The sequence below is a fragment of the Notamacropus eugenii genome, chromosome 4, assembly GCF_028372415.1.
Source record: "Notamacropus eugenii isolate mMacEug1 chromosome 4, mMacEug1.pri_v2, whole genome shotgun sequence".
Classification (NCBI taxonomy): Eukaryota; Metazoa; Chordata; class Mammalia; order Diprotodontia; family Macropodidae; genus Notamacropus; species Notamacropus eugenii.
In genome coordinates, this window is record NC_092875.1 from 279,728,749 (window position 1) to 279,753,166 (window position 24,418).

General features: G+C 36.9%; 1 protein-coding gene across 1 annotated transcript in view; it reads left to right on the forward strand.

Annotated features, from left to right (window-relative positions):
• RAB2A (RAB2A, member RAS oncogene family) overlaps positions 1-24,418 on the forward strand; it is a 119,711-nt gene that overhangs the window by 34,956 nt on the left and 60,337 nt on the right. Inside the window, exon 3 of the mRNA XM_072604657.1 lies at positions 10,475-10,542. Coding sequence (XP_072460758.1) covers positions 10,475-10,542 — 68 coding nt within the window. The remainder of the gene's footprint in view (positions 1-10,474; positions 10,543-24,418) is intronic.

The window sequence follows — 24,418 nt, forward strand, 5'->3', positions numbered from 1 at the left end:
CCATCATTATATCAAGTAATAGTTGTGACAGTGGACATCCTCTATTTTATTGAAAAGGTCTCTAGTAGTTCTCCATTAAAGATAATGCTAGTTTTTGCTTCTAGGTATTCTGTTTACCATATTAATAAAGGTCCATTCATTCTTATGATTTTATTTTGCTTTATCAATATGATTCTTAATTGTTTTGGTTACTCATTAGCATAGGATCTATCTTATTTCCTAGTATTGAGTAATACTGTACTTCTGGTATAAATCTAATTTGGTCATAGTGTATAATATTTGTAACGTGTTACTATAGCCCCTTTGCTAATATTTTATTCAATATTTTTACATTGATAATCAGGGATACTGGTCTGTAGTTTTTTTTCCTCTGAATTCTCTCTCCTTGATTTAGGAATCAAGACCATATTTTGTTTTATGGAAAGAATTTGGCAGGATTTTCTCCTTACCAGTTTTTTCAGAATTTATGTAATATTAGATGTAGTTGTTTTTTGAATGTTCAGTGGAATTCACTCATAAATCCATCTGGACCTGTTTTATATTATTCTTTGGCAATTTATTTATGGCTTGTTCAATTAATTTTTCTGGGTTTGATTTATGTAAATTTTCACTTCTTGCTTTGATAATCTTGAGTATTTGCTGATTTTATAAAGATTTTGTGTTTTTTAAGTTATCAGTCTTATTGGCATGTAGTTGGGCAAAATACTTTTTTTGTCAGTTTCCTCTATATTCTCTTTGTTTATTCTTCCTATTGGTAATTGGATTTTTCCCTCAAAAAAGTCAAATTAATTATTTTGTTTAAAACTAGCACTTAATTTTATCAATTTAGTAGTTTTTAAATTGTTTTTCTTTTATTTTTAAAAGTTTCTGTCTTTTCTGTCTTAAAATCCTCAAAAGAGGATTATTTAACTCCATCTGTGACCTTTGAAGACAATGGGCTTCTGAAGGAACAATTATTTTTCTCCCCCTATCAGAATGGAAGTACATCATCATCATTTAGTGTCTTTCAGTTGCTCCAATACATAGTTTCTGCTCATCTCAGTCTTCTGGAATTCCTGATAATCTTCTGTTAAAAGGTCCTTCCCACCCAATTTAGCAGATTGTTATTCTTGGTTGTAAACCTTATCTTCAGTCTCTTGGAATATAATAGTCTAAGTTTTTATCTCCTTATATGTAGTTGCATCATAACCTTGTGTGGTCCTTGGCAATCTGAATTATTTCTTTTATTTGTATCTGCTTATAGTACTTCCTCCTTTGTTCTAGAAGCTCTGGATTTTGGTAATAGCATTGCTGGATGTTTAAATTTTTCCACCTTGGAGATGAACAGTGGATTCTTTTTATTTTCTTTTTGCCCTCTGGTTTGAATAGATCTAGACAGGATTTCTTGAAAAGTGGTATCTTTTGGAGGGTGGAGCCAAGGTAGTAGGAAGCTGTTCATTTAGCTCTCCCTTCTCCTGCAAACAGATCTAGAAAATGTGTTGGACTGAATCCTAATGGGAAAATTCAGAAAAAAAATTAAATGCAGACATTTGTCCAGCCCAGCTTAATATAGGGCTATAGGCAGGGAAGTCAAAGACCCTTCCCTGGCACAGGTTCTGTATACAGCCAAGAGGAATGACCCAGCCTGAGTACATGCTGTGCCCAGTACCTTTTTACAAATATCCCATTTGATCCTCACAATCCTGCAGAGTAGGTACTATTTACTTATGTGTGAGTCGAAAGACATCACCCATACCATTTAACCATTTTTACCTACCTTCAAGTTCTGTGGTGACAGGCAAGTGAGGAAGCAGTTAAGTGTGGATACACCAGGAGTTGTAGTCACAACCCTGCACATTGGTGACCCAAGGCATACGGTTGTCCATTGAGAATGGACTGAAACAGCAGTGAAAGAATGAAAAAAAAATGAAAGAATTTGGCAATCCTCTGGGTGTCTGAGCAGTCTTTTTTTTTCCTTAATAATATTTTATTTTTTCCATTTACATGTAAAGACAATTTTCAGCATTCACTTTTTAAAAGATTTTGAGTTCCAAATTTTTCTCTTTCCCTCCTTCCCCTCCCCAAGACATCAAGCAATTTAATATAGGTTATACATGTGCGATAATGTGGAAGAAACAGAACAAAAGGAAAAAACTACAGGAAAAATGATATCAGTATGCTTCAATCTACATTCACACTTCATCAGTTCTTTCTCTGGATATGGATAGCATTTTTCATCTTGAGTCTTTTGAAATTGTCTTAGATCAATGTAATGCTGAGAAGAGCTAAGACAATCATAGTTGATCGTTGTACAGTGTTATTGTTACTGTGTGCAATGTTCTTGTTTTTCTCACTTCACTCAGCATCAGTTCATGTTAAGTCTTTCCAGAGTTTTTTGAAATCTGCCTCTGGAGTCTTTTTTAAGGACTGCACTGCTTACCTCCTATCATGAGGAAAGGGCTAGAATAGTTTCCTTAAGATTGTCTGCTTCACCTAACCTTTCCCTGGCCTACTTGCTGTGGCAGGCAGGGATCCTGCTCTGTGGTCAAAACAAAAAAAATGTACGAAAACTTTTGCATAGAATCACAGTAGCTCAGAAGAAACAAGAACTGCACAAATTTAGAGACATCTCTCCACTCAAATGTTCATATGGACTGTTTGTGCCTGACCTGAGCTCATGTTGATCTTATCAGCTGTAGTAGGACACACTATTTCTTGACCATAGTGATACCAGTTTAGTCCTCTTTGAGCATTAAGGACAAATACCACCAAATAGTAGCTTAATATTATAGGAAGACAGTAGATCAGATCTGCACAGCTTGGCAGGTAGGAGCCAAAATTAAAATAGGCTAAACTTCTTTGGGTTGCAGATAGGTTTTTAGACACAGATTGGTAATGGTTGGTTGGATGTCACAGGTCACATGACAAACAGAAAAGAGTGCCCAGTGGTAACCCACCCACCAAGTTACATGACAGGTACAATAGTGAAAGTACTTGTTAAATCTTTACTTTCTTTTATATCCTTTACATTTTTCTCAGACTGTCCAAAATCCTTTTAGTGGGCTGCATGTTGTGCAGGCCTGCAATAGGTGGAAAAAGACCCATTAGTAAACTGTTACATTATTATGAGAGTTCAGACATCCACTGAATTGGAAAGGAGAGAGTAGATATGAGAGAGATTTTAGACAAACAGGATTTGGGAACTGATTGGATATAGGAATAGAGGACAATCAAAGATTAGGGTTCCAGGTATGAATGAATTTCTAGCAAATCCAAACAGTTGTTAGGCTATATGGTGTTTCATTTTTTCAGATATTAAGCATTTTGGAGATCATTTGCACTTAGCTAGTAAGTGTACTCTTTAGTTGTTTTCATATTATTAATGGTAGTTTTATTTTTGTCTTGCAATCTGTCATGAAATAGAGTAGTTATGTAAATATTTTAATTGTTTTACTTATGGAATATTTACTTTGAATCTTCTCTTTTCTCTTATAGCTTTCTCCTGTTACTCATTTTGATAAACATTAGCATTATGAGCATCTTGGTATTGAGCAGGCCCCAATAATTAAGGATTAATTAAATATAGTTACAAACCAGCAGCAGGTTATATAGCCTGGGAAAAAAAGTGACCTTTATTTTCTTCCACCAGAAATGCCAGTTGAGATTAGTGCTGGGGGAGCCATTTGCTGGTGTGGGCAATGGAGAGATGGGATTCTGAAACTAGGTGGCCTTACAACTGTGTGGGTGACGTCTGGTTCCCCAAGACCTCGTGTGTTTTTCTTATTCTTACTCTAAATTTTGTGTATATTAATGACTTGGTAATATGTGATATTCCCCTTTGGGGGGAATCATCTTCATAAATAGTCATTTCTTTGAAGTTACCATCCACTACTTGTTTCCTCACTTTTAGAGGCTGAATTAGAACTTTGAAGAATTTGTTTTGTTTCCCAGCATAACAGTCTCTGTTAACTGTTATCACACGTAAGGAGCAAATACATAAAGCTATAGCAAAAAAATTTTTTTTACAAGATAGTGTAGAATTTTATTAATCACCTGTATTCTGTCACAGAGAAAAATGTCTGAATTTTGGTTGATAATAATGAAAAAACATGATTTGAATCTCTGTAGTAAAAAAATTATTTAGACTAGTTATATCAGTTGACAAAACATCTTTTTATGCAAAATGGTTTTTGCATGTTTCTCAGCACTTTTCCAAGGGTTTTAACCTACAGTAGTTTGTCCTTATCCCAAGAAGATCCCAGATAATCGATTAAGTAACAGTTTGCTTGCCAGCTTCACATTAGAAGCTTTTAAAAGATAGAGGAAGGTAATGTTTGTCCCCAGAATATGATTTTATGTAAAGCTTTGTCATTTTCTTTGTTACTTCATAATTGTTTTTAAAAATTTTCATTGTCGTCGTCATGTTGTTTGTTCATCTTGACCTTACCATCCTTGTGATTTTCCCAAACCAAAACTCTCTTTCCTGGCTACCATTCCCAGATATGTGCTATATCTCCTATTTGAATGGAAACTCCTTGAGAACAAAGCCCACTCATTTTTGTCTTTATATCCCCAGTACCCAGTACAGAGGCATGACAAATAAATGTTTAATATATGCTTCTTCATTCACTTAAGTTACTCTGAAATCAGTAAAAAAGCATGTAAAAGAACCCTCATGTGACTTTATAAATAAATAACAATATCAAACCGCAGGTAAATATATAACATTATCCAAATGCAGGTCTCATTTCTGTTGACTTTGTTGGTAAGAATTCTTTTGAGGTGTTTGTAGAAATAGATAGGGGTAAGAGTGAAATTTTAAGTGAAGTAAATTTGAAGTTGAAAGCTTGACAACCCACTGACACTTTGTCAGTTTTCAAAAGGAAGAATTTTCACCCTAACAAATTCTTGTAATTTCTACTTATTAATGTTCTACTGAAATTGGTACTTTTCCCTGAGAATTAAGAACACAGTGTCTTATAACTTACACATTTTCATATATATATACTTTCTTTTTTATAATGTTTTCCTCAATTGCATATAAAAACAATTTTTAACATTTGTTTTTTAAAATTTAGAGTTTCGAGTTCTCTCCCTTCTCTCTTTTTTCCCTCCCAGAGATGGTAAGCAGTTTGATAGAAGTTATACATGTGCAATCATTGAAAACATATTTCCATATTAGTCATACATAAAAAAACCCGTGAGGAAAGTAAAGTGAAATATAGTATGCTTCAGTCTCTATTCAGAACTCCATCAGAGTTTTCTCTGGATGTGTGGATAGCATTTTTTCGTCACAAGTCCTTTGTATTAGATTATTGTATTGCTGAGAATATCTTAACAGTATTCCTGTTAACTGTGTACAGTGTTCTTCTGGTTTTATTTACTTCACTTTGCATCAGTTCATATAAGTCTTTCTAGGTTTTTCCTGAAATCTGCCTGCTTGTCTTTTCTTAGAGAACACGATAATATTCCATTGAAATCCATTGAAAACAACCACAACTTGTTTAGCCTTTCCCCAATTAAGGGGCATCCCCTTGATTTCTAATTCTTTTCTATCACAAAAAAAAGTACTATAAATATTTTTGTACATATAGGTTCTTCTTCCCTCCCCCTCCCCTTTAAAAATCTTTTTGGATGCAGGCCTAATAGTGATATTGCTGGATCAAAGGGTATGCACAGTTTTATCGCTCTTTGGGATCATGGTTCCAAATTGTTCTCCAGAATAGTTGGATCAGTTCATAACTCCACCTGCAGTGCATTAGTATCTCAATTTTCCCACATCCCCTCCAACATTTATCATTTCCCTTTTTTGTCATATAAACCAATCCTGATAGATGTGAGGCGATACCTCGGAGTTATTTTAATTGGCATTTCACTGATCAGTAGTGATTTAGGAAAAAAATTTATATGTACTTTCAAAGAAATGGCTATATTTGAATAATTTTTCAAAGTTCTCTTGTGTTGTCAGTGTGTTTGTTAAATAGGTAGCTAGCGGTGTAGTGGATACCTCAGTTTTCCTCATCTGCATTTATCTCCCAGGGTTATCATGAGGATAAAATAAGATAATATTTTACATAGCTAATTTATAAAAATTTTGTAAACCTTAAAACCACTATATAAATGCTAGCTACTATTATTAGAAGAATTACTGTATTACCCCTACTACTACTTCTTCAGTTATCCATAAAATGCATTGGATTTGATTAATATGCCTTTAAAATTATTTCCTAATTTCTCTATTTCTTACCTAGTCCTCCTCAGTGATTTGACAAACTCCACTTGGTCAGACCCTACCCGTCACAATGATTCATCATTGTTCATCATTGCCCAATCCCTTATTCCCCCATTCCATTTAGCCCAGTCCTCACAAAATCCCACCATAAAGTTACACACTGCTACACACTACTTCCACACAGCTTTCTAGAGTACTACATAAGCAACAAACTGACTTTCATCTTCAGGCTTCCACAGATGCCTGACTGCCTCTTGATGACACAGCCTCTCTGACTTCCTAGCTTCACTTTCATTCCCCTTGATTCACTGGTCAAGATGAGGGAGTTGGAATAGTCCTTGCTCCTCACTGCCACATCCAAGTTTTTCCTCTACCACTATTGCTCAATAATCTCTTCTCTTTTGAGGTTCACTGCTTCCGTATCTATCACCCAGTTCAAATTCTGGTAACTGTTGTCTACTTCTCTCCAGTATATTCCTGTTCTTTGCTCAGTGAATTCGGTGCCTGCCTTCATACCAAAGGAATTCAGCATACATATAGATCCGAAAACACCCTAACTCACAGTTCCTCAATTTGATCATTTCGTATGACCTGTTATTCTATTTCACTTCATCCATGCACTGAGATAGTCATACCCTTGGATCTTGCCATCATCCACAAATGTACCATTTCCATGTTTAGGAACTATGAATTTCTCTCTTCTGATCATAGTCTATCATCATTTCACCTCCTCCTCTGCCTTGCAACCCTAAACACAGTCCTTAGTCCAGACTATAATTTTCAGTCTTTCAACCTTTTGGTTCTTTCCAAGGCCATAACCCCTACACTAGCTACACTCTTTCCCCTTTAACTCTGTGCTGTTCTTATTTCTTTTTCCCCTTATCATATTGCTGAACTTGCCATGCAAGTTTGCTCCCAGTATCTCTATCTTCACACCATACATATATGCTGCTTTAAAACAATTTAAAAAGGGGTGGGTGGGGAGAGAAGCTATGTAAAGTTATGAAACCTTGCTGATTGAATCCACTAAAAATTTATGTAACACAAAATCAACTGAGCCCTCACTGCTACAAGGCAATTCTTTTGCAGCTCGTTAATTAATTTAGTATCCCATTCACCACAGCTGCTCTTCTAAACCTTTTTGTCCCTCAAATTTTCCATTTCTCTCCTTCCCTGTACCCTTTCAGCTAAGATCATTACCTCATCTTAGTGCAAAAATGAGGCCATTCCCTGAGAGCTCCCTATTCTCGCCTTCTCATACCAATCACATTCCTTCTCCCACTATCTCTTCTTTCATCCCTGCCTCACATAATGAGGGGGCCCTTTTCCTTGCCAAGGCTATCCCTTTTTCTTCAGCAGATTTCTCCCTCTCTCATTCCCACTCTGTCACTTATTTTTATTCTTTCCCTGTCTGTTGGCTGCTGCAGCCTAGAAATGTCCATCCTCAAAAACCCCCTCCCTTTATCTGTCACCCCCTATCACTGTCATCCCCCCTCTTTGTTTTTTGTGGTTAAACCCTTTAAGAAGACCTTTTTAAAAAATAAGTTGAAAAGTTTTCAACATTCACTTTCATAAATTTTAAGTTTTCTTCCCCTCCCTCCTCTTGCCCTTCCCCAAGCTGGCTTGCAGTCTGATATAGGCTCTACATATACATTTATTAAGCATATTTTCACTTTAGTCATATTGTGTAGAAGAATTAGAACAAATGGGAGGGACTATGAGAAAGAGAAAAAAAACAAAAAAGAAAACAGTCTGCTTCTCTTTGTATTCAGACTCCATAGTTTTTTCTCTAGATGTAGATGACATTTTCCATCATGAGTCTTTTGGAATTGTTTTAGGGGCTTGCATTGCCGAGAAGGGCTAAGTCCATCAAAATCAGTCTGCACACACTGAGTATAGTGTTCTCCTGATTCTGCTCCTTTCACTCAGCATCAGTTCATATAAGTCTTTCCATGTGTTTTTGAAGTCCGCCTGTTCATCATTTCTTAAAGCATAATAGTATTCCATTGCATTCATATACTGCAGCTTGTTCAACCATTCCCCAGTTGATGGACATTCTCACAATTTCCAGTTCTTGGCTACCACAAAAAAAGCTATTATAAATATTTTTGTACATGTGGGTCTTTTCCCCATTTTTATGATCTTTTTGAGATATTAAGAAGATTGCCTACAAAAGGTGCATCCACTTTTAACTCTTTAACTCTGTAATTCCAAAGTCTGATCTTATCATTATCATTCAGTTGAAATTATTCTCTCCCAGGATAACCAGTACTTGATTGCCGAACTTAATGGCTTTTTCTCTATCCTCACCCTTCTTGACTTTTCCGCATGCTTGGACATGATTGATCACTCACTCTCTTCCCTGCTCTGTATAGTTTTCTTGACACTACACTCTTTTGAGTTTCTAGTTATCTAATAACTCCTCAGTTTCCATTGCTGGATCTTAATCCGGGTTGTGTCCACTAACCATGAGTATCATGTAAAGCTGTCCACTGAGAGTTCTCAGTAACTTTTCAGGATCAGAAAAAAATAGCTCTTTATAATCTAGCGTCTTCTTTCCCCCCACCCCACTCATCCCTCGCCCAGTCTTCTTAGACCTTATATACCACCCCTGCCATATTTTTCAGTTCAGTAGCACTGACTCCTTGCTATCCTTTGCCCAAGATACTTCATTTCTGGATGCATTTTCACTGACTGCCTCCCTTGCCTAGAATGTTTTCCCTCCTCATCTCTACCTCCTAGCTTCCCTTAAGTCCCAGGTAAAATCCTATGTTCTATTAAAAGCTTTCCCAATCCATAATTCTACTACCTTCTCTCTGTTGTTTATTTCCTGTTTATTCTGTGCATAATTTGTGTGTATGTAGTTGTTTGCAAGTTGTTTTCCCCCATTAGATTGCGAGATCTTCAAATGGAAGGACTGTCTTTTGCCTTCTTTTGTATCTTTATCCAGCATTTAGCATTTTCCTTGCCCAACTTTAACTTCTTCCTACCTTTTTTATTACTCTTAAGCTTACCACCATTCTCTCAATTGTTGTTCAGTTGTTTCACTTGTATCCAACCCCTTTGAGGTTTTCTTGGGAAAGATGCTGGAGTGATTTATCATTTCCTTCTCCAGGTCATTTTACAAATGAGGAACTCAGGCAAACAGGGTTAAGTGACTTGTCTAGGATCACACAGCTAGTAAGTTTCTGAGGTTGGATTTGAACTCAGTTCCTCCTCACTCCAGGGCTGGTGCTCCATTCACTGTACCACCTGGGTGTTCATTCTCTTAATCACCTAATCTCAAAAACTGAATCATCCTAGACTTTTCACTTTCTTCTACTTCCCATATACAGTCATTTTCCTAAGTCCTGTCGCTTCTCTCTTCATATCATCTCTCTTGAACATGCTTCCAACTTGACACTGCCATTACCCTGGTGTGGACCTTCATCTCTTCATGCCTGATAGCCCTCTGATTTGTCTACCTACCACAAGTTTTTCTCCTCTTCCAGACCATGTTCCATTCAGCTGTCAAAGTGATCTTCCTAAAGTTGAGGTCCGATCATGTCACCCTTGTACTTATTCAACTCCAGAGGCTTCCTGTCACCTCCAGGATCAGATATAAAATACTACATTCGGAGTCCTTGTAACCAGTCCCTTACCTCCTTCCTGTCCAGTGTTGCACCTTACCTGTCTTCCAATCTTCTTATGCCACCAACACCCCAGCCCTAATTGCCCCCAAACACACAAAGTACTTTTCAGCCTCACCCAAAAAATTCCATCTCCAGACTTTGGTCATTTTCACTGGTTGTCCCTCATACCTGGAATACTCTCCGTTATTTCCACCTCCTGGTTTCTCTCAAGTCCTAACTAAAATCCCACCTTTTACAAGAAACCTTTCCTGATCCCCTTTCATTCAGATTCCTTCCTTTTGTTGATAACTTCCTCTTTATTCTGTATATAGCTTGTGTAGAGTTATTTGCATATTGTCTCCCCCATTAGACCATGAAGCCCTTGAGAGGAGGGATTGTTGTCTTTTACCATTCTTTATATCCCCAGCTTTTAGCATAATGCCTGGATCACAGTAGGTGCTTAATAAATGTTTATTGACTATTGTCAGCACTTCTGCCTTATGATATATATATTCTTTGACTAAATGATCTGTGTAGCACATAGCATGTCACTGCTTGAATGTGTAAATTTACATTAAAAAGCTTTGTAATGTTAAACAGATACTTTCCTACCAGTTTGTGAATGAAAATTTTTTTTTTTAATTCTATTCAGGTGTAGAATTTGGTGCTCGAATGATAACTATTGATGGAAAGCAGATAAAGCTTCAGATATGGGATACAGTAAGTATAGCAAAAGTACATTGCATCTACCTCATGTTTAAAAAATATTCATCGATTCTGCTTTTTGTCATGGTTTGTCAGATGATTGCCCTTTACCTGTGACCCAGCATTAGAATTGGTACCAGAGCCGGCTTTGTTTTTCATTGTTCTCCTCTTGGAATATTTTAGCCGCCATCACTTAGTGAACACATTGAATTATCAGGGACTTTTACAGTTATCTATACTGTGGAAGAGACCCTGTGTTTTTGAAAAGCTATTTACCTATAGCATTGAGTGTGGGCTCAGCATTTGTTATTTATACTTGTAGAAAGAGTGTCCCATGGCAGTGTTATCATGGAACTGGGAAATATTCAAGTAGTAATGTTGTCAGTGGATGTAGTTTGTACATATACTTAGGTGCTTCAGAAGATCTGTGATTTCATTTTGTGGGTACATCCTCTATTAATGTAAATCCAAAAACTTCCCCATGCTACCAAAAATAAGTCTTTTTGAACGTGCTGTGCCAACCTTCTGATGATGAGCCCATGTTAACAACTGCCTTTTGAACATTTCCAGCAGAACAGCTATCTACATAGATCTCCAACTTGGAATCTTCAAAACAGAACTTAGTACCTTTTTCCCCAAAACCCACTCTTCTTCCTTGTTTTTCTATTTCTTTCTAGGGGACCCACCATCACTGTAGTCATGCAGGTTAACAACTTTCAAGTTATCCTTAATTCCTCAGTCTCTCTCGTCTCCATCCTTTGTAATTGTCAGATCTTGTTGATTCTACCTCCACATCTCACATCTGTCCCTTTCTCTCCATTTCCAAAACACTCTAGTTCATGCCCTCACAACCTCTTCCATGGACGGTTGTAATGACTTACTATCTTAAGTCTCTTCTCTCAATCTAACCTCCATACAGTTGGCAGTGATGTCCCTAAAACGCAAGTCTGATCACATCACTTCCCCTCTCAGAAAACTGAAGTGGCTACTTCCTAGATCAAACACAAACTTCTTTGGCACTTAAAGCATTTTACAATCTGGCTTCAGCCTGTCTTTCTAGGCCTACATTGCATGTTACTCACCTTTGTGTACTCTTCAGTCAAGTGTTCTATTTTCAGCTTCTCAAATAGGGCATTCTGTCTTCTGTCTCCTGTCTCCTATCTCAGTGTGTCACCCCTGATTGTCATCCAGCCCTGGAATGCATTCCTTTTTCACCCTCACATCTTAGAATCCCTACCCTCCTTCCAAACTCATATGAATGCCACCTTCTATATGGGTATTCCCCCACTCCAGTTACCTTGGGTTTATTTTGTGTTTACTCATTTGTATGTGTTTCCTGTCAGTATGCTAACTGCTAGTTCCTCAAGGTCAGGGGACACTTCATTTTTGTCTTTGTATTTCAATGCTTAGTAGAGTACCTGGCACATAGTAGATATTTAATAAATACTTGTGAAAGCCAAGCATTAATCCCATCCATCCCAAGTAGCTCCAACACAAAGCCTATCTTTTAACACCAGTATACATCCCATGTTGACCTATATGTGAATTATAAAATATTACCATATCAAAAGAATCTAGAATTCTGTGTATTTATGTACACATTAATATATGAAACTGTAAGATATAATTTATAACATGTGAAACTTAATTTTTAACTAAGAAAACATATCAGAGTAGATTCACACAGAACAAAATGGATAAACACGAATGAAGTTCAAGACTTTTAATCTTAGGTACCAGTGTCCAAGCCCCTGCTTTGATTTTTCATTTCAAAAAGTGTCTCAAATATTATGTTGGTCTTATTAAATTCAAAGAACTAGGTCAGTCACCCTTGAATTGCTCGTGTTTTGCCGTGCAGAATTAACTTGCATTCTATGTAAAACCTTCCAGTAATTGAACTTTGTCATATATGCTGTGGCATTTGCTATCATTCTAATTTGCCAAATAGGCACTTTAAGAAGTTGTTCCTGTAAATCTGATCTGCTTCCATGAGGTGACTTAAGAAGTAAAAATAATGCTTAGGCATGTTTAGTTGAGGTAGATTAACATGCTCTTCCTGCCTCTCCTCTCAACTTTTAATCAAATGTATATCATAAGACATTAAGACTTAAGAATTGAAAGACATCTTGGAGGTTTTTCAACTCCTTCATTTTACAGACAAGGACATTGAGGCTCAAAGAGTTTTTGGTTATCCTGTGGTCTCACAACTCACAAATAACAGCTAAAATTCTAATCCCTATTCTCTGAATTCTTATTAAAAGTTAAAAGTAAACATTGAACAACTACTGTATTTAATCACAAGGTAATATGATCAAATTGGAAGATAGTTTGGTACCTCCTGAAGGATTATCAGTTGTAGCTGAATCTGATCTTCTATATAGACTTTGATTAGGAATGATAACTTCTATAATTCAAAATTTTAATTTAGTATGTAACCCATCCTGAGATTTTTGTGTGACTCCCTGGGATCTCTGTTAGCTTGACCACAAAAATTTATCTTCTAAAAGCTTCTTTATGGTCGTTACTTGATTTGCCATAGCCTTACCTGCTTAGCCCCTTGTTTCTCAGATCTCTCATCAGTCTTCTGTCAGACAACACAATATTAAAAGAATCAGAGAAAGAAAAGGAGATATAATTTTATTTACTTTTCCCTGTAGCTCCAAAACTCAGGGCGTACTACTCAAAGGAAATATTTCTGCTCATTTTCTCACATCTAGTTTCTTAAAGCTAGGGTTTTTTTCTCTTAATAGATTACTTATTTGTTTTACAGTTTGTTACTAATAATGACTTCAAATATAGAACATCTTATGAACCATGTCTAGTAAAATGAAACAATATTCCTTACTTAGAACCAAATAGAAAATAAACTTTTTATTTCAAGTATACCTTATTCATCTTCCTGCCTCCCCCCCATTTAACATTGAACTCTTCATATTTGTATGACAGTACTGGTTCTTTGTATATTACTACTGCTCTCAAAAAACTAGTTCTTGGAACTGATGGTTCAGGAAGTATGAAAGTCACATTATTCTGTGAACCTTCTGGATTAAGGCATTTGATTTATCCCAAAGTCAAAAATGTTTGATAAATTTGATTTAAACACCTATGCTATATATAAGATGCTAGGCGTGCAAAAGCAAAGTAATCCTTGCTCATATTGCTGCAGATGTCTCTAGCATCTCCATCAGCAAGTATATATGGTAATTAATACAAAGTAATTTTAAGAGTACTAATAATTGGGGAATCAGGAAACAACTGATGTCAAAAGTGACACCTAACCTATATTTTAAAGGGAGCTAGGCATTCTCTGAGGTGAAAGTGAGGACTTTATTCCAGCCATGGGAAAACATTTGTGGAAAGACATGCCTGAAATGCAGAGTGTAAAGGGAAACAATGTGGAGGGGGAAAAGACTAAAAGACTACCTAGAGCCAGATTTTGGAGAGATTTCAATACCATGAGGTTTTTGAGTAAGCAGGTGAATCTTACTTCAAAAATGCTAGCTGAATGACCCTGGGAAAGTTGATTAATCCCTCTTGGTCTCAGTTTCCTTATCTATAAAACAAAGGGGTTGCATTTGATGATCTCCAATGTCCTTTACCAGCACCATATCTATGATCCTGTGATCCCCTGGCATGGTCAGATCTTTATTCTAGGAACATTAATTTGTCAGCTATATGGAAGATGGATTGAAAAGAGGAGAGACAGACAGCAGGGAGACCCAGTTAGATAGGAGGCTGTTAAAGTGGACATGATGAGGGCCTGAAGTAAGGTGGAGATTGTGTGTGAATCAAAAGAAGGGGAAGAATATGGGCGAGGGTATGGAGGTGAAATTGACAACACTTTTGAGAAGTTAATAGATGTAAGGGAAAAGAGAGAAGAAAGAGACACACTCCAAGGTGGTGTGAGTGTAGCCAAGTAGAAATAGGACTGTCCACAACCATGAGGAAGTATGCAGGCAAGATGGGTTTTAGGGGAAATGCAGGGTGTTCCATTTTACAACACAATTTTAGAAATACTGAATTTAAGGTGTCTATAGGACATTCAGGTAAGGATATCCAGAAGTTGGTAAAAGAAATAGAGTTCAGAAGAGAGATTAGAATTAAATATACTAGATGTAGATTTATAAATCATTTATATATAATCAATGGGAACTGAGTCTACCAAGAGAAGTATGTAGAGAAAGAAAGAGATGAACCTTTGAAAACACCTCCTAGGTGGCACACTGGATAGAATGCTGGGCCTGGGGTCAGAAAGACTTCCCTTCCTGAATTCAAATCTGACCACTACACATAGTAGCTGTGTGATCCTGGGCAAGACACTTAACCCTTTTTCTCTCTGTTTCCTTATCTGTAAAATGAGCTAGAGAAGGTAATAGCAAACCGCTCCAATATCTTTTGCCAAAAAAATTTCAAATGAGATCACAAAGAGTTAGACACAACTGGAGAAAATAAATGTTTCAGACAAAGGTGATAACCCATCAAAGGAATTTGAGGAGTTTTCACACAGGTAGAGAAGTAAAACTAAGAAAGAACAGTATTAGGAAAGTCAAGAGTAGAAAATCTGACATCTGTTATATTTGACCTTTCCTTGTTATATAATCAGCATGCATTTTTCAGGATAAATGGATACACAATACCTCCAAATAAATCTGCGTATAAAATAATGTTCTTGAACTTAAAAAGGTGAGGATGAGGCCCTAGATTTGTGTTGATCCCCTTTTGTCAAAGTACAGAAACATTTAGCAACTAGCTGGTTTAATCCTCTTGTTTTTTATTGCCTCTAACTATAATAGATTTACAAGTTATCTTTAAAATTAGCTAAATATTATTACTTGGTTCATCAGTCATAAAGAAATTTTTTTTTGTGGTCACTGCCCTTTTCATCTTGCTAGATACTTTTCACAACAGATCTCCTTTGCTGCTTTAAACACACACAACACATACACACACAGTAGCAGTTAATTATCAATCCCTTTGGCTGTTCCCTTGCTATTCTATCTTCCCTGTCTTTGATCAGTTTCTTTGTGTCTTTCCTGGACTTGGTTTAAGTGTTTTAAAACTTTCTAGATTTCTTTCCTTGAAATTGAGTGATTAGAGAAAGGGCAGCTTTGACTAGTAGATAGAGTACTGAACTTAGAAACAGGAACATAGGGGTATGAAACTCACCTGTGATACATCCTAGATGTGTTATCCTGCTCAAGTCATTTTTCTTCTTAGCCTGTTTTCTCATCTTTAAAAGAGCTCATATCTATAACACATACCTCACAAGGCTGCTGTAAAAATCAGTTGAAGTGTGTGTGTGCACTTTGTGACAAAAATACCACATGCATGTGTGTTATTATTAATAGTTGTGTACTAAAAGTCTGTTTTCTCAAAAATGTTAGTCCTGTATCTCCGTAGTTCATTTTTCTCATCCTTAGTAGTGTTAAAAAATAGATAATGCCACTGAATAATCTCGGTTGCTTTGTCTTGATTAGAATCTATTGTAGGTAGAGAGGCTCGCTGAACTGCTTTTGCACGAGTACAACTAGTAAGATAAGAAACCGAGGAGCTCTGGTTTTTTTGAAAGAAAGGTAGAAATTTGACTTTTTTCCTCTCTTGGAAAACAGGAGGATAGAAAACATTACTTAGTTAACTTCCACATTTCAGAGTGCCCTTTCTCTCCTTGCAAGAATCCTTATACATCTCTTCCCACCTCTAAAAACTTATTCCTATATCATTAGTCTTTTAGATTCTAGATCATGTTAATTCTACCTAAGACATTTACCAGCTGTGTATGTGGCCCTACAAAGTAATTTAATCTGTTTTAGCCTCAGTTTCCTTATCTTCAAAATGGGGATAATAATGGCACTTATACTCACTGGACTGTGGTGAGGACCAAATGAGATAATATATGGGCACTCCACAAACCTTAAAGTACTTTATAAGTGTTAACTATCATAATTCTATCCTTTAAAAGGTATTTATGCATGTGTAATGATTAAAGGAAAAAGTTACTAATCAAGTTCCTTATCTTTTAAAAAAATTACTGTATTTGAAATCATATTGGTCATTTGTGGTGCATGTGGGATTGGCTTTAGGACCTAACCCCAAGTTTTAATGAAAATGGATTCTAAGTGCCAAGTTCTCATTCCAAAAATTAATATTTATGAAACAAAAGTTCAGAATGAGACCAGAGAGTTTTAGCCCAAGATCAGGAGTTTTAACTGAAAATTCAGGGCTGGAGAAAGGTTGTTAAAAAAAAGAAATGGCACTAAATAAAGATATAAGTAATTTGGTGGTGGTTTGAGGTAAATTAAAGGAGAAAGACTGAGAAGATAAATAAACCAAAGATTTTTATGTAATCAGAATTTCTGTTTTGTGAATACAGTATTGAATGCTGCTGTAGACCAAGAGTGTTTTCCAGTTTTTCCAAGTTTTTGTCCAGTAAGGAGTCAGTAACCCAACAGTTGGTATCTTTGAGTTTATTGAACATAATGTTATAGTGTTTAGTTGCTTCTAGGTCTTGCTTAATTGCTTTTTTTTTTTAAAAAGAAGTACCAAATAGTTTTGAACGTTACTACTTTATAGCATAGTTCGAAACGCTGCTAAGGACCCCAAATTATTTTTTTCCCCTTCCATTATTTCCCTTGAATTTTTTTTGTTACCTTTTGTTTTTCCATATCAATTATTTTGTGTAGTTCTGTATAGTAGTACATTGGTAATTTAATTAGACACTTAATCTGTAAATTATTTTGGAAGGTATCATTTTACTATATTGGCAAGACCTGACCATGAATATTTTTTATATCCAATTATTTAAATCTTCCTTGATTTCTTTAAAGAGTTTTTGTAGTCATATTTCTATTAGTACAGAGTGCTTAAGTAGATTTCATTCTGTAATGGAGAAACACTAGAATTCTTTTCAATATGATTGGGGTAAAGTAAGTATGTCTGTCATCTCTATTATTTTATATAGCTGTAAAATTTCTCATTAATTATAGCAGTAGAAGCAGAAAAGAAGTTGAGGGGAAAGGCATATCTGGCAAATAAGAGGTAGGATTATCTTTTTTTCAGATAGGTATGAGATTCATCCATCATCTTTTTTCTATTCTTTATTAGCAACCATCAGGAAGTCAACAAGCATTTATTAGGTACTTAACCATGTACCAGACACCCTGCTAAGTGCTGCTGTGTGTGTGTGTGTGTGTGTGTGTGTGTGTGTGTGTGTCTTATATATAGTTAATTATTTACACATCTCTCCATTAGAATGAGAGGTCTTTGAAGTCACAAACAGTGTTTTTAACCTTTTTCTATATCCCCAGGGTTTGGCAAAGTACCTGACAAAGTAAATGCCTAATAAATGCTTGTTGGTTGGCTGACTATGTTTCTAACATCTATATCACAAGAAATAGGAAGAGAAATTCCATGCATAATAACTATAAAAATGTGTGAGATGTCCAAGTGTACCTGTTTATTTCACAACCTTCCTAACAAGGTTTCATTGTGTTTAATTACTTCTTCTTAACACTAGTCTTAAAGGACTGGCATATGTTTGTATTAATTTTCTGTTACCAGCCTTTGCTTCAATCTTATTCACTTGTCTTAAAAAATCTCGTTTAGTTGTGGAGTTCCTATGAATACACATTTATTTTATAGACATTTTCTCTTCCTTGGCATTGTTTCTGTTTATATATTCAGAATTTCATTTTTGAGAGCTTTTTGTACCTCCTGGATTGATTTCCTTCACATTCAGTTCATTTCAGCAAGTAGTGCCTCCTATACACTAAGCACTGCATGGGATACTGGGGATACAAAGACAAGGAGCAAAACATTCTGTACTCTCAAGGAGCTTACATTCTCTTGTTGGGAACACAATGTCCTTAGAAAATCATATGCAAAGTAAATACTAAGTAATTTGAGTTGGAGTGGGGAGCTCTACTAGCAACTGGAGTGATACATAAAGATCTTTGTAGAATGTCACACTTAGAAGGGAGCAGAGGATTCAAAGAGCTGAGGGGAGAGCTTTCCTAGTATGAGGACAGCCTATATGAAGACAAGGAGTTGGGAAAAGGGATATCATTGTATGGAGAATAGCAAGTAGTACAGTTTGGCTGTACACAGCATGTATGAGAATGAATAATGTGAAGTCAGTCTCGTAGGATCCTTTGGAGCTACATTGTTAGTGATTTTAAATGCAAAACAGAGGAGTTTGTATCTTATCCTACGTACAATAAGGAACCAATAGAGTTTAAGAAAGGAGAGTGACATAGTTAGACTCGATGTGGGTGCTCTGGTCAGACTTGTACTTCAAGGAAAATCAATTTGACAGCTGTGTAGACAAGACTTGAGTGGCAAGAATCTTCTTACATCTTATTCCCTGCTATGTACTCTTCAATCTAGTGATGCTGACTTCCTTGCTGTTGCACTAACAAGACACTCAGCCTCAGACTTTCTCCCGTGTCTGGAATTCTTTCCCTCTTCATCTCTACCAACTATCTTCTCTGGCTCCCTTTAAGCCCCAATTAAAATCCCATCTTCTACATGAAGGCTTTCCCAACTCCTCTTAATTCTAGTGCCTTCTCTCTTTCAGTTATTTCCTATATATAGCTTATTCTCATGCTTCACTAAAAAAACATAATGCTTTTCACCACAAACTCCCCCATTTCCCTTTCCTCTCCATTTTACATTATTCAGATCTTTCAGGTGCTATTTTCTCCTTCATTCTTGTGAAGGAGGGAGTGTGTGACCCAGCTCTGAGTGGTAGTGATAAAAAGGCAGTCTGTTGCACAAACTGGAGTTGTAATTCACTAGTCTTGGCAATTGATTAGATATGAAAGTGATGCAGAGTAAAGAGGCAAAGATGACTCGAAGCTTGTACAGCTAGTTGTCTTCCATATAGATAGGACAATTAATAAGAAAAATGAGTTTTACTAGGAAATGAGAGAAGTTCTATTTTGGACATGTCTTGGTTGAAATTGCTCCCATTCGAGTGATGATTATTATTATGACGCTCATTGTAAGAAGTGAAGAAAAAGGCTCAGAAAGGTTGAGTAACTTGTGTGTCCAGCCATAGTTGATCATGTAAATTGTAGCACAAAGGAAATGTGAAGGCTAATCGTGTAAGTTGGTAAAAGATCAGTGAACTCATGGGACCTGAAGTAACCAAAACAGAAGGTGGCCCAGGGCAGAATAGTATAGTCAGGACACAGGTATGACTGCAGAAGAGACTGAGGATTATACAGAAAGATAGGAGAGGAACCAGGAAAGAGAGTATACAGAGAATTATACAGTCAACAGGGTTCACTACTGCAGAGATGTGAAGAATGAAGATTTAGAGTAGACCATTGAATTAGTACTTAAGAGGTCGTTAGTTACCTTGGAATAAGTAATTTCAGTGGCACTGTGGTATTAGAAACCAGATCTTAAGGAATTATAAATTAGGGAGGCAGAGCCAAGATGGCAGAGTAGATAGATGCATATGCTCTAGCACTTCCCCCACAGCCCACAAAATACCTGTGAAAAATGACTCAACAAATTCTAGAGCAGCAGAAGCCACAGAACAACAGAGCAAAAGAAATTTCCAGCCAGAAGGAAAGGTCTATCACACAGGATGCTGAGCTGAGCCCAGCCCTGCCCATGCAGCACTGGGAGGAACAGGACCTGAACAGACCTCCAGGGCAGAGTTCCCAGCAGGGAACGTCCCAGAGACGGCAACTCACAAGCAACAAAGGAAACTTCGAAGGTCAGTGTAGGAGGCTTTCCCAGCTGGGCAAGAGGGAATGGGGTTCCTCTAGCAATAGCCCCAAGCCACAGAAGAGGCAGCAGCAGCTACAGTGACCAGAAGAAGCCCTAGGTCCATTGTCTAAGCAGCTCATCTTAAAGCCTCTGGCAGTAAGGAGCAGCTGATTGAAACTTCAGCCCTGAGCATCGGCCCTGCCCCCAGCCAAAGCCCCAGGGAAATCCAGCAACTGAGTCTATTCTCAGCCTTGAACACAGCACTGGGGAAAGGAGAGACAATAGCACTATCCTCTTGACAAAGGATTCAGAAGTCAAGTAACTGGCTGGGAAAATGCCCCAAAATGGGAAAAAAGATAAGACCATAGAAAGTTACTTCCTTGGTGAACAGGTGGCTCCTCCCATCCCTTAGGATGAAGAAGAACAAGGCATACTGTCACAGGAAGTCAAAGCCCCTGCCTCCAGGGCTTCCAAAGGGAACTTAAACTGCGCTCAGGCAGTAGAAGAACTTGAAAAGCGAGTTAGCAGCTTGCTTAAAGGAGAACCAAAAAAATGCTGAGGAAAATAACACCTTTAAAAAGAGGCTGACTCAATTGGAAAAAGAGGTCCAAAAAGCCAACGAGGAGAAGGAGGCTTTAAAAAGCAGAATTAGCCAAATAAAGGAGAAGGTTCAAAAGCTCACTGAACAAAATAGTTCTTTGAAAGAGAGAATTGAGTTCAGGGAAATGAATGACTATGAGATAAACCAAGCAGTTAGAAAACAAAATCAAAAGTTTGAAAAAATAGAAGGTAATGTGAAACATCTCATTGGAAAAACCACTGACCTGGAAAATAGATCCAGGAGAGATAATTTAAAAATTATGGGACTACCTGAAAGCCATTCAAAAAAAGAGCCTAGATATTATCTTCCATTAAATTATCAAGGAACACTGTACTGATACTCTAAAACCAGAGGAAATAAATACTGAAAGAATCCACTGATCACCTCCTGAAAGAGACCCAAACAGAGAAACTCCTAGGAATATTGTGATCAAATTTCAGAGTTTGCAGGTCAAGGAGAAAATACTGCAAGTAGTTAGAAACAATTAGAGTATTGTGGAAATACAATCAGGGTAACATAGGATCTGGCAGCTTCAACATTAAGGGATGGAAGGAGGCCACAAGTGGGGTGAGGAGAATGATAGAAGGGAGAAGGGAGTAACTAGAAATAAACACTTTTGGGAAGGGGTAAGGTCAAATGAAGGAATAAAAAAATAAAGGGGGATAGAGTAAGATAGAGGGCAACATAGTATTGCACAACATTATTATGGAAGTCTTTTGCAAAACGACATATATTTAGTTTGTATTGAATTGCTTGCCTTCTCAGTGGGGATGGGTAGGGAAGGAGGGAGGGAGAGAAGTTGGAATTCAAAGTATTAGAAACTAATATTGAGAATTACTATTACATATAACCAGGAAATAAGAAACACAGGTAATGGGGTATAGAAAATCTTGCCCTACATAGGGAAGGGTGGGGTGCAATAGAAAGGAGGGTACATTGAGGGAAGGGGTAATCAGAATGCAAGGTATTAGGGGGTGGGGAAGAGGAAAGAGGGGGAGAAAAATTGGACATGCTACAAAGTGATGTAAAAGCAATTAGTATTAAAACAATTGACTGAATTAATTAGTGAGACTAAATCAGAGACATCCTTAGTGCTGGGAAAAGAATTTTAGTCTAAGTCTCCTAGAGGCAGGTAACTTTGGGTAAAATTTGACATTGAGGGAAAAGTTAAGATTTCAATGGTAAATTTCATTTTATGATTGTTATTTATTCAACAACTAGAACAGGTATAAAAAGGCATGTAATCCACTTAAGACCTGCCTCAGAAGATGTTCCTTAGCCAATGTGAAATTATAGTCATGTCTGAAACCTGGTTATTGGAACTTGCTATTTTAAGATGCTATGGGACTATTAAGTGACTGTTCTGAGTCAAACTCCAGGTATGGGTAGCAAGAAAAGCGGTCTGAGCCTCCAATCCATGATGGCAGTAAGCCTGTGAGATGCTAGTATGAACTGAAAAAGGTGATCTCATGGGAAGGGTGGGAGAGTGACTGTTCAGCCTGGGCTGAGGTAGGATTCTCCTGACTCAGTTTCTCCACTGACACCTGGCAGACTCTAAGCCTCACTGAATGCAAGTTGACAGTCTACTCCTGCCTGGAACTGAAATGAAGTTGGGGAGATATTGTTTCCCTGCAATGTCCCTACTCTTAGTGGCAATATCCTATAGTCAAAAGGTTTGTAAGCTTAATCCCAGATCAATTAAAATTATAGATTGTTGGTGGGAGAACATCCGAGGTCAAGTCTAAAATTAAGCTATTAGGCTTAGGACTTTAGACCAGCAACAATAAGTTAGGGTCCTTTAATTCTTAGTAATAGTGTGGAGACAAGTAGGTCAAGGGCTTGTGAAGTTAGCATACATAGTTATTATGTGTGTCTCAGATGGTTAATGTTAAAAAAAAAAATTCGTTTGTGGTCTATATTGTAAATGCTTTAAAAGAAGTATCACCTGACCAAAAGTTGGAATTGTTTTATGTGATATGAACTGTGTTAAAAACTAAAAAAAAAGAATTATGAATTAGTTGGGCGTGAGGGAGTGGGAATCAGGCTATCAAAGTGAGAAGAGATATAGGACATTAGAGGCAAATGATGATTTTTAAAAGTTGGAAGAACCAGTGCATGAAGAGATTAAAATTAAGGATGAGATGATAATATAAGGGAAGGCTCTTAGAAGAGACCAGAGGAGAGTAAAAGGCAAATGTTGAGAACATTAGAACATTTGTAAGGACCGTTTCTTTTTTTCTTCTTATGTGAAAACATCAGCATTTATTACATACATCTTTTTGTGTGTTTTTTTAAATTAATTTTATTTTTCAGTTTTCTACAATCACTTCCATATAACTTAGATTTTTCCTCCTCCCTCCCCAACACAGTGTGCAATCTTATACAGATTCGACACATACATTCTTATTACATACATTTTCACCTTAGTCATGTTGCATAAAAATTAAAATGAATGGGAGAAACCATCAAAACATAACACAAGAGAAAATAATCTGCTTCATTCTGTGATCCAATTCTATAGTTCTTTTTTTTTTTTTTTAATTAATTTTTTTATTTTTTTTAATGTTTAACAATCACTGCCATACAATTGCGATTTTATCCCTCCCCACCCACCCCCCACTACCTCCCTCCCTCCCCACGACTGCATACAATTCTGTATAGATTCTACATAAACTTTCCTATTGAGTATATTTTCACTATCGTCATGCTGTGTAGTCAGACTAAGATAAATGAAAGAATCCGTATAACAAATCAGAACATGATACACAAACAGATACACATACACAAACATGATCTGCTACATTATGTGAGTGACTTCCATATTTCTCTCTCTGAGTGTGGAAGGCTTTTTGCCTTGAGGTCCACCATTGGGATTTTTTTTTTTTTTCAGAAGTTCTTGTGTTATTACAAAAATCTAAGTCTACCAGAAAAAACTCTCACACACTGTGGTTGTTGCTGTGCATAAAGTTCTCCTGGTTCTGCTCCTTTCACTCAGCATCAGGTCATATAAGTCCTTCCAGGCCTCTCTGAAGTCTTCTTGTTCATCATTTCTTATGGCACAATAGTACTCCATTACATTCATATACCATAATTTATTCAGCCATTCCCCAATTGATGGACATCCCCTTGACTTCCAGTTTTTGGCAACTACATAGAGTGCTGCTATAAATATTTTTGTACATGTGGGACCCTTTCCCATTTTTATGATCTCTTGGGGATATAGTCCTAGTAGCGATATTGCTGGGTCAAAGGGTATGCACATTTTTGTAGCCCTTTGGGCATAGTTCCAAATTGCTCTCCACAATTCTATAGTTCTTTCTCTGGATGTGGAAAGCATTTTGCCTCAAGAGTCCATTGGGAATTTTTTAGGTCCTTGCATTGCTGTGAAGGGCTAAGTCTACCAGAAAATTCCTCGCACACTGTGGTTGTTGCTGTGTACAAAGTTCTCCTGGTTCTGCTCCTTTCACTCAGCATCAGTTCATATAGGTCCTTTCAGGCCTCTTTGAAGTCTTCCTGTCCATCGTTTCTTATAGCACAGCAGTGTTCCATTACATTCATATACCTCAAGTTATT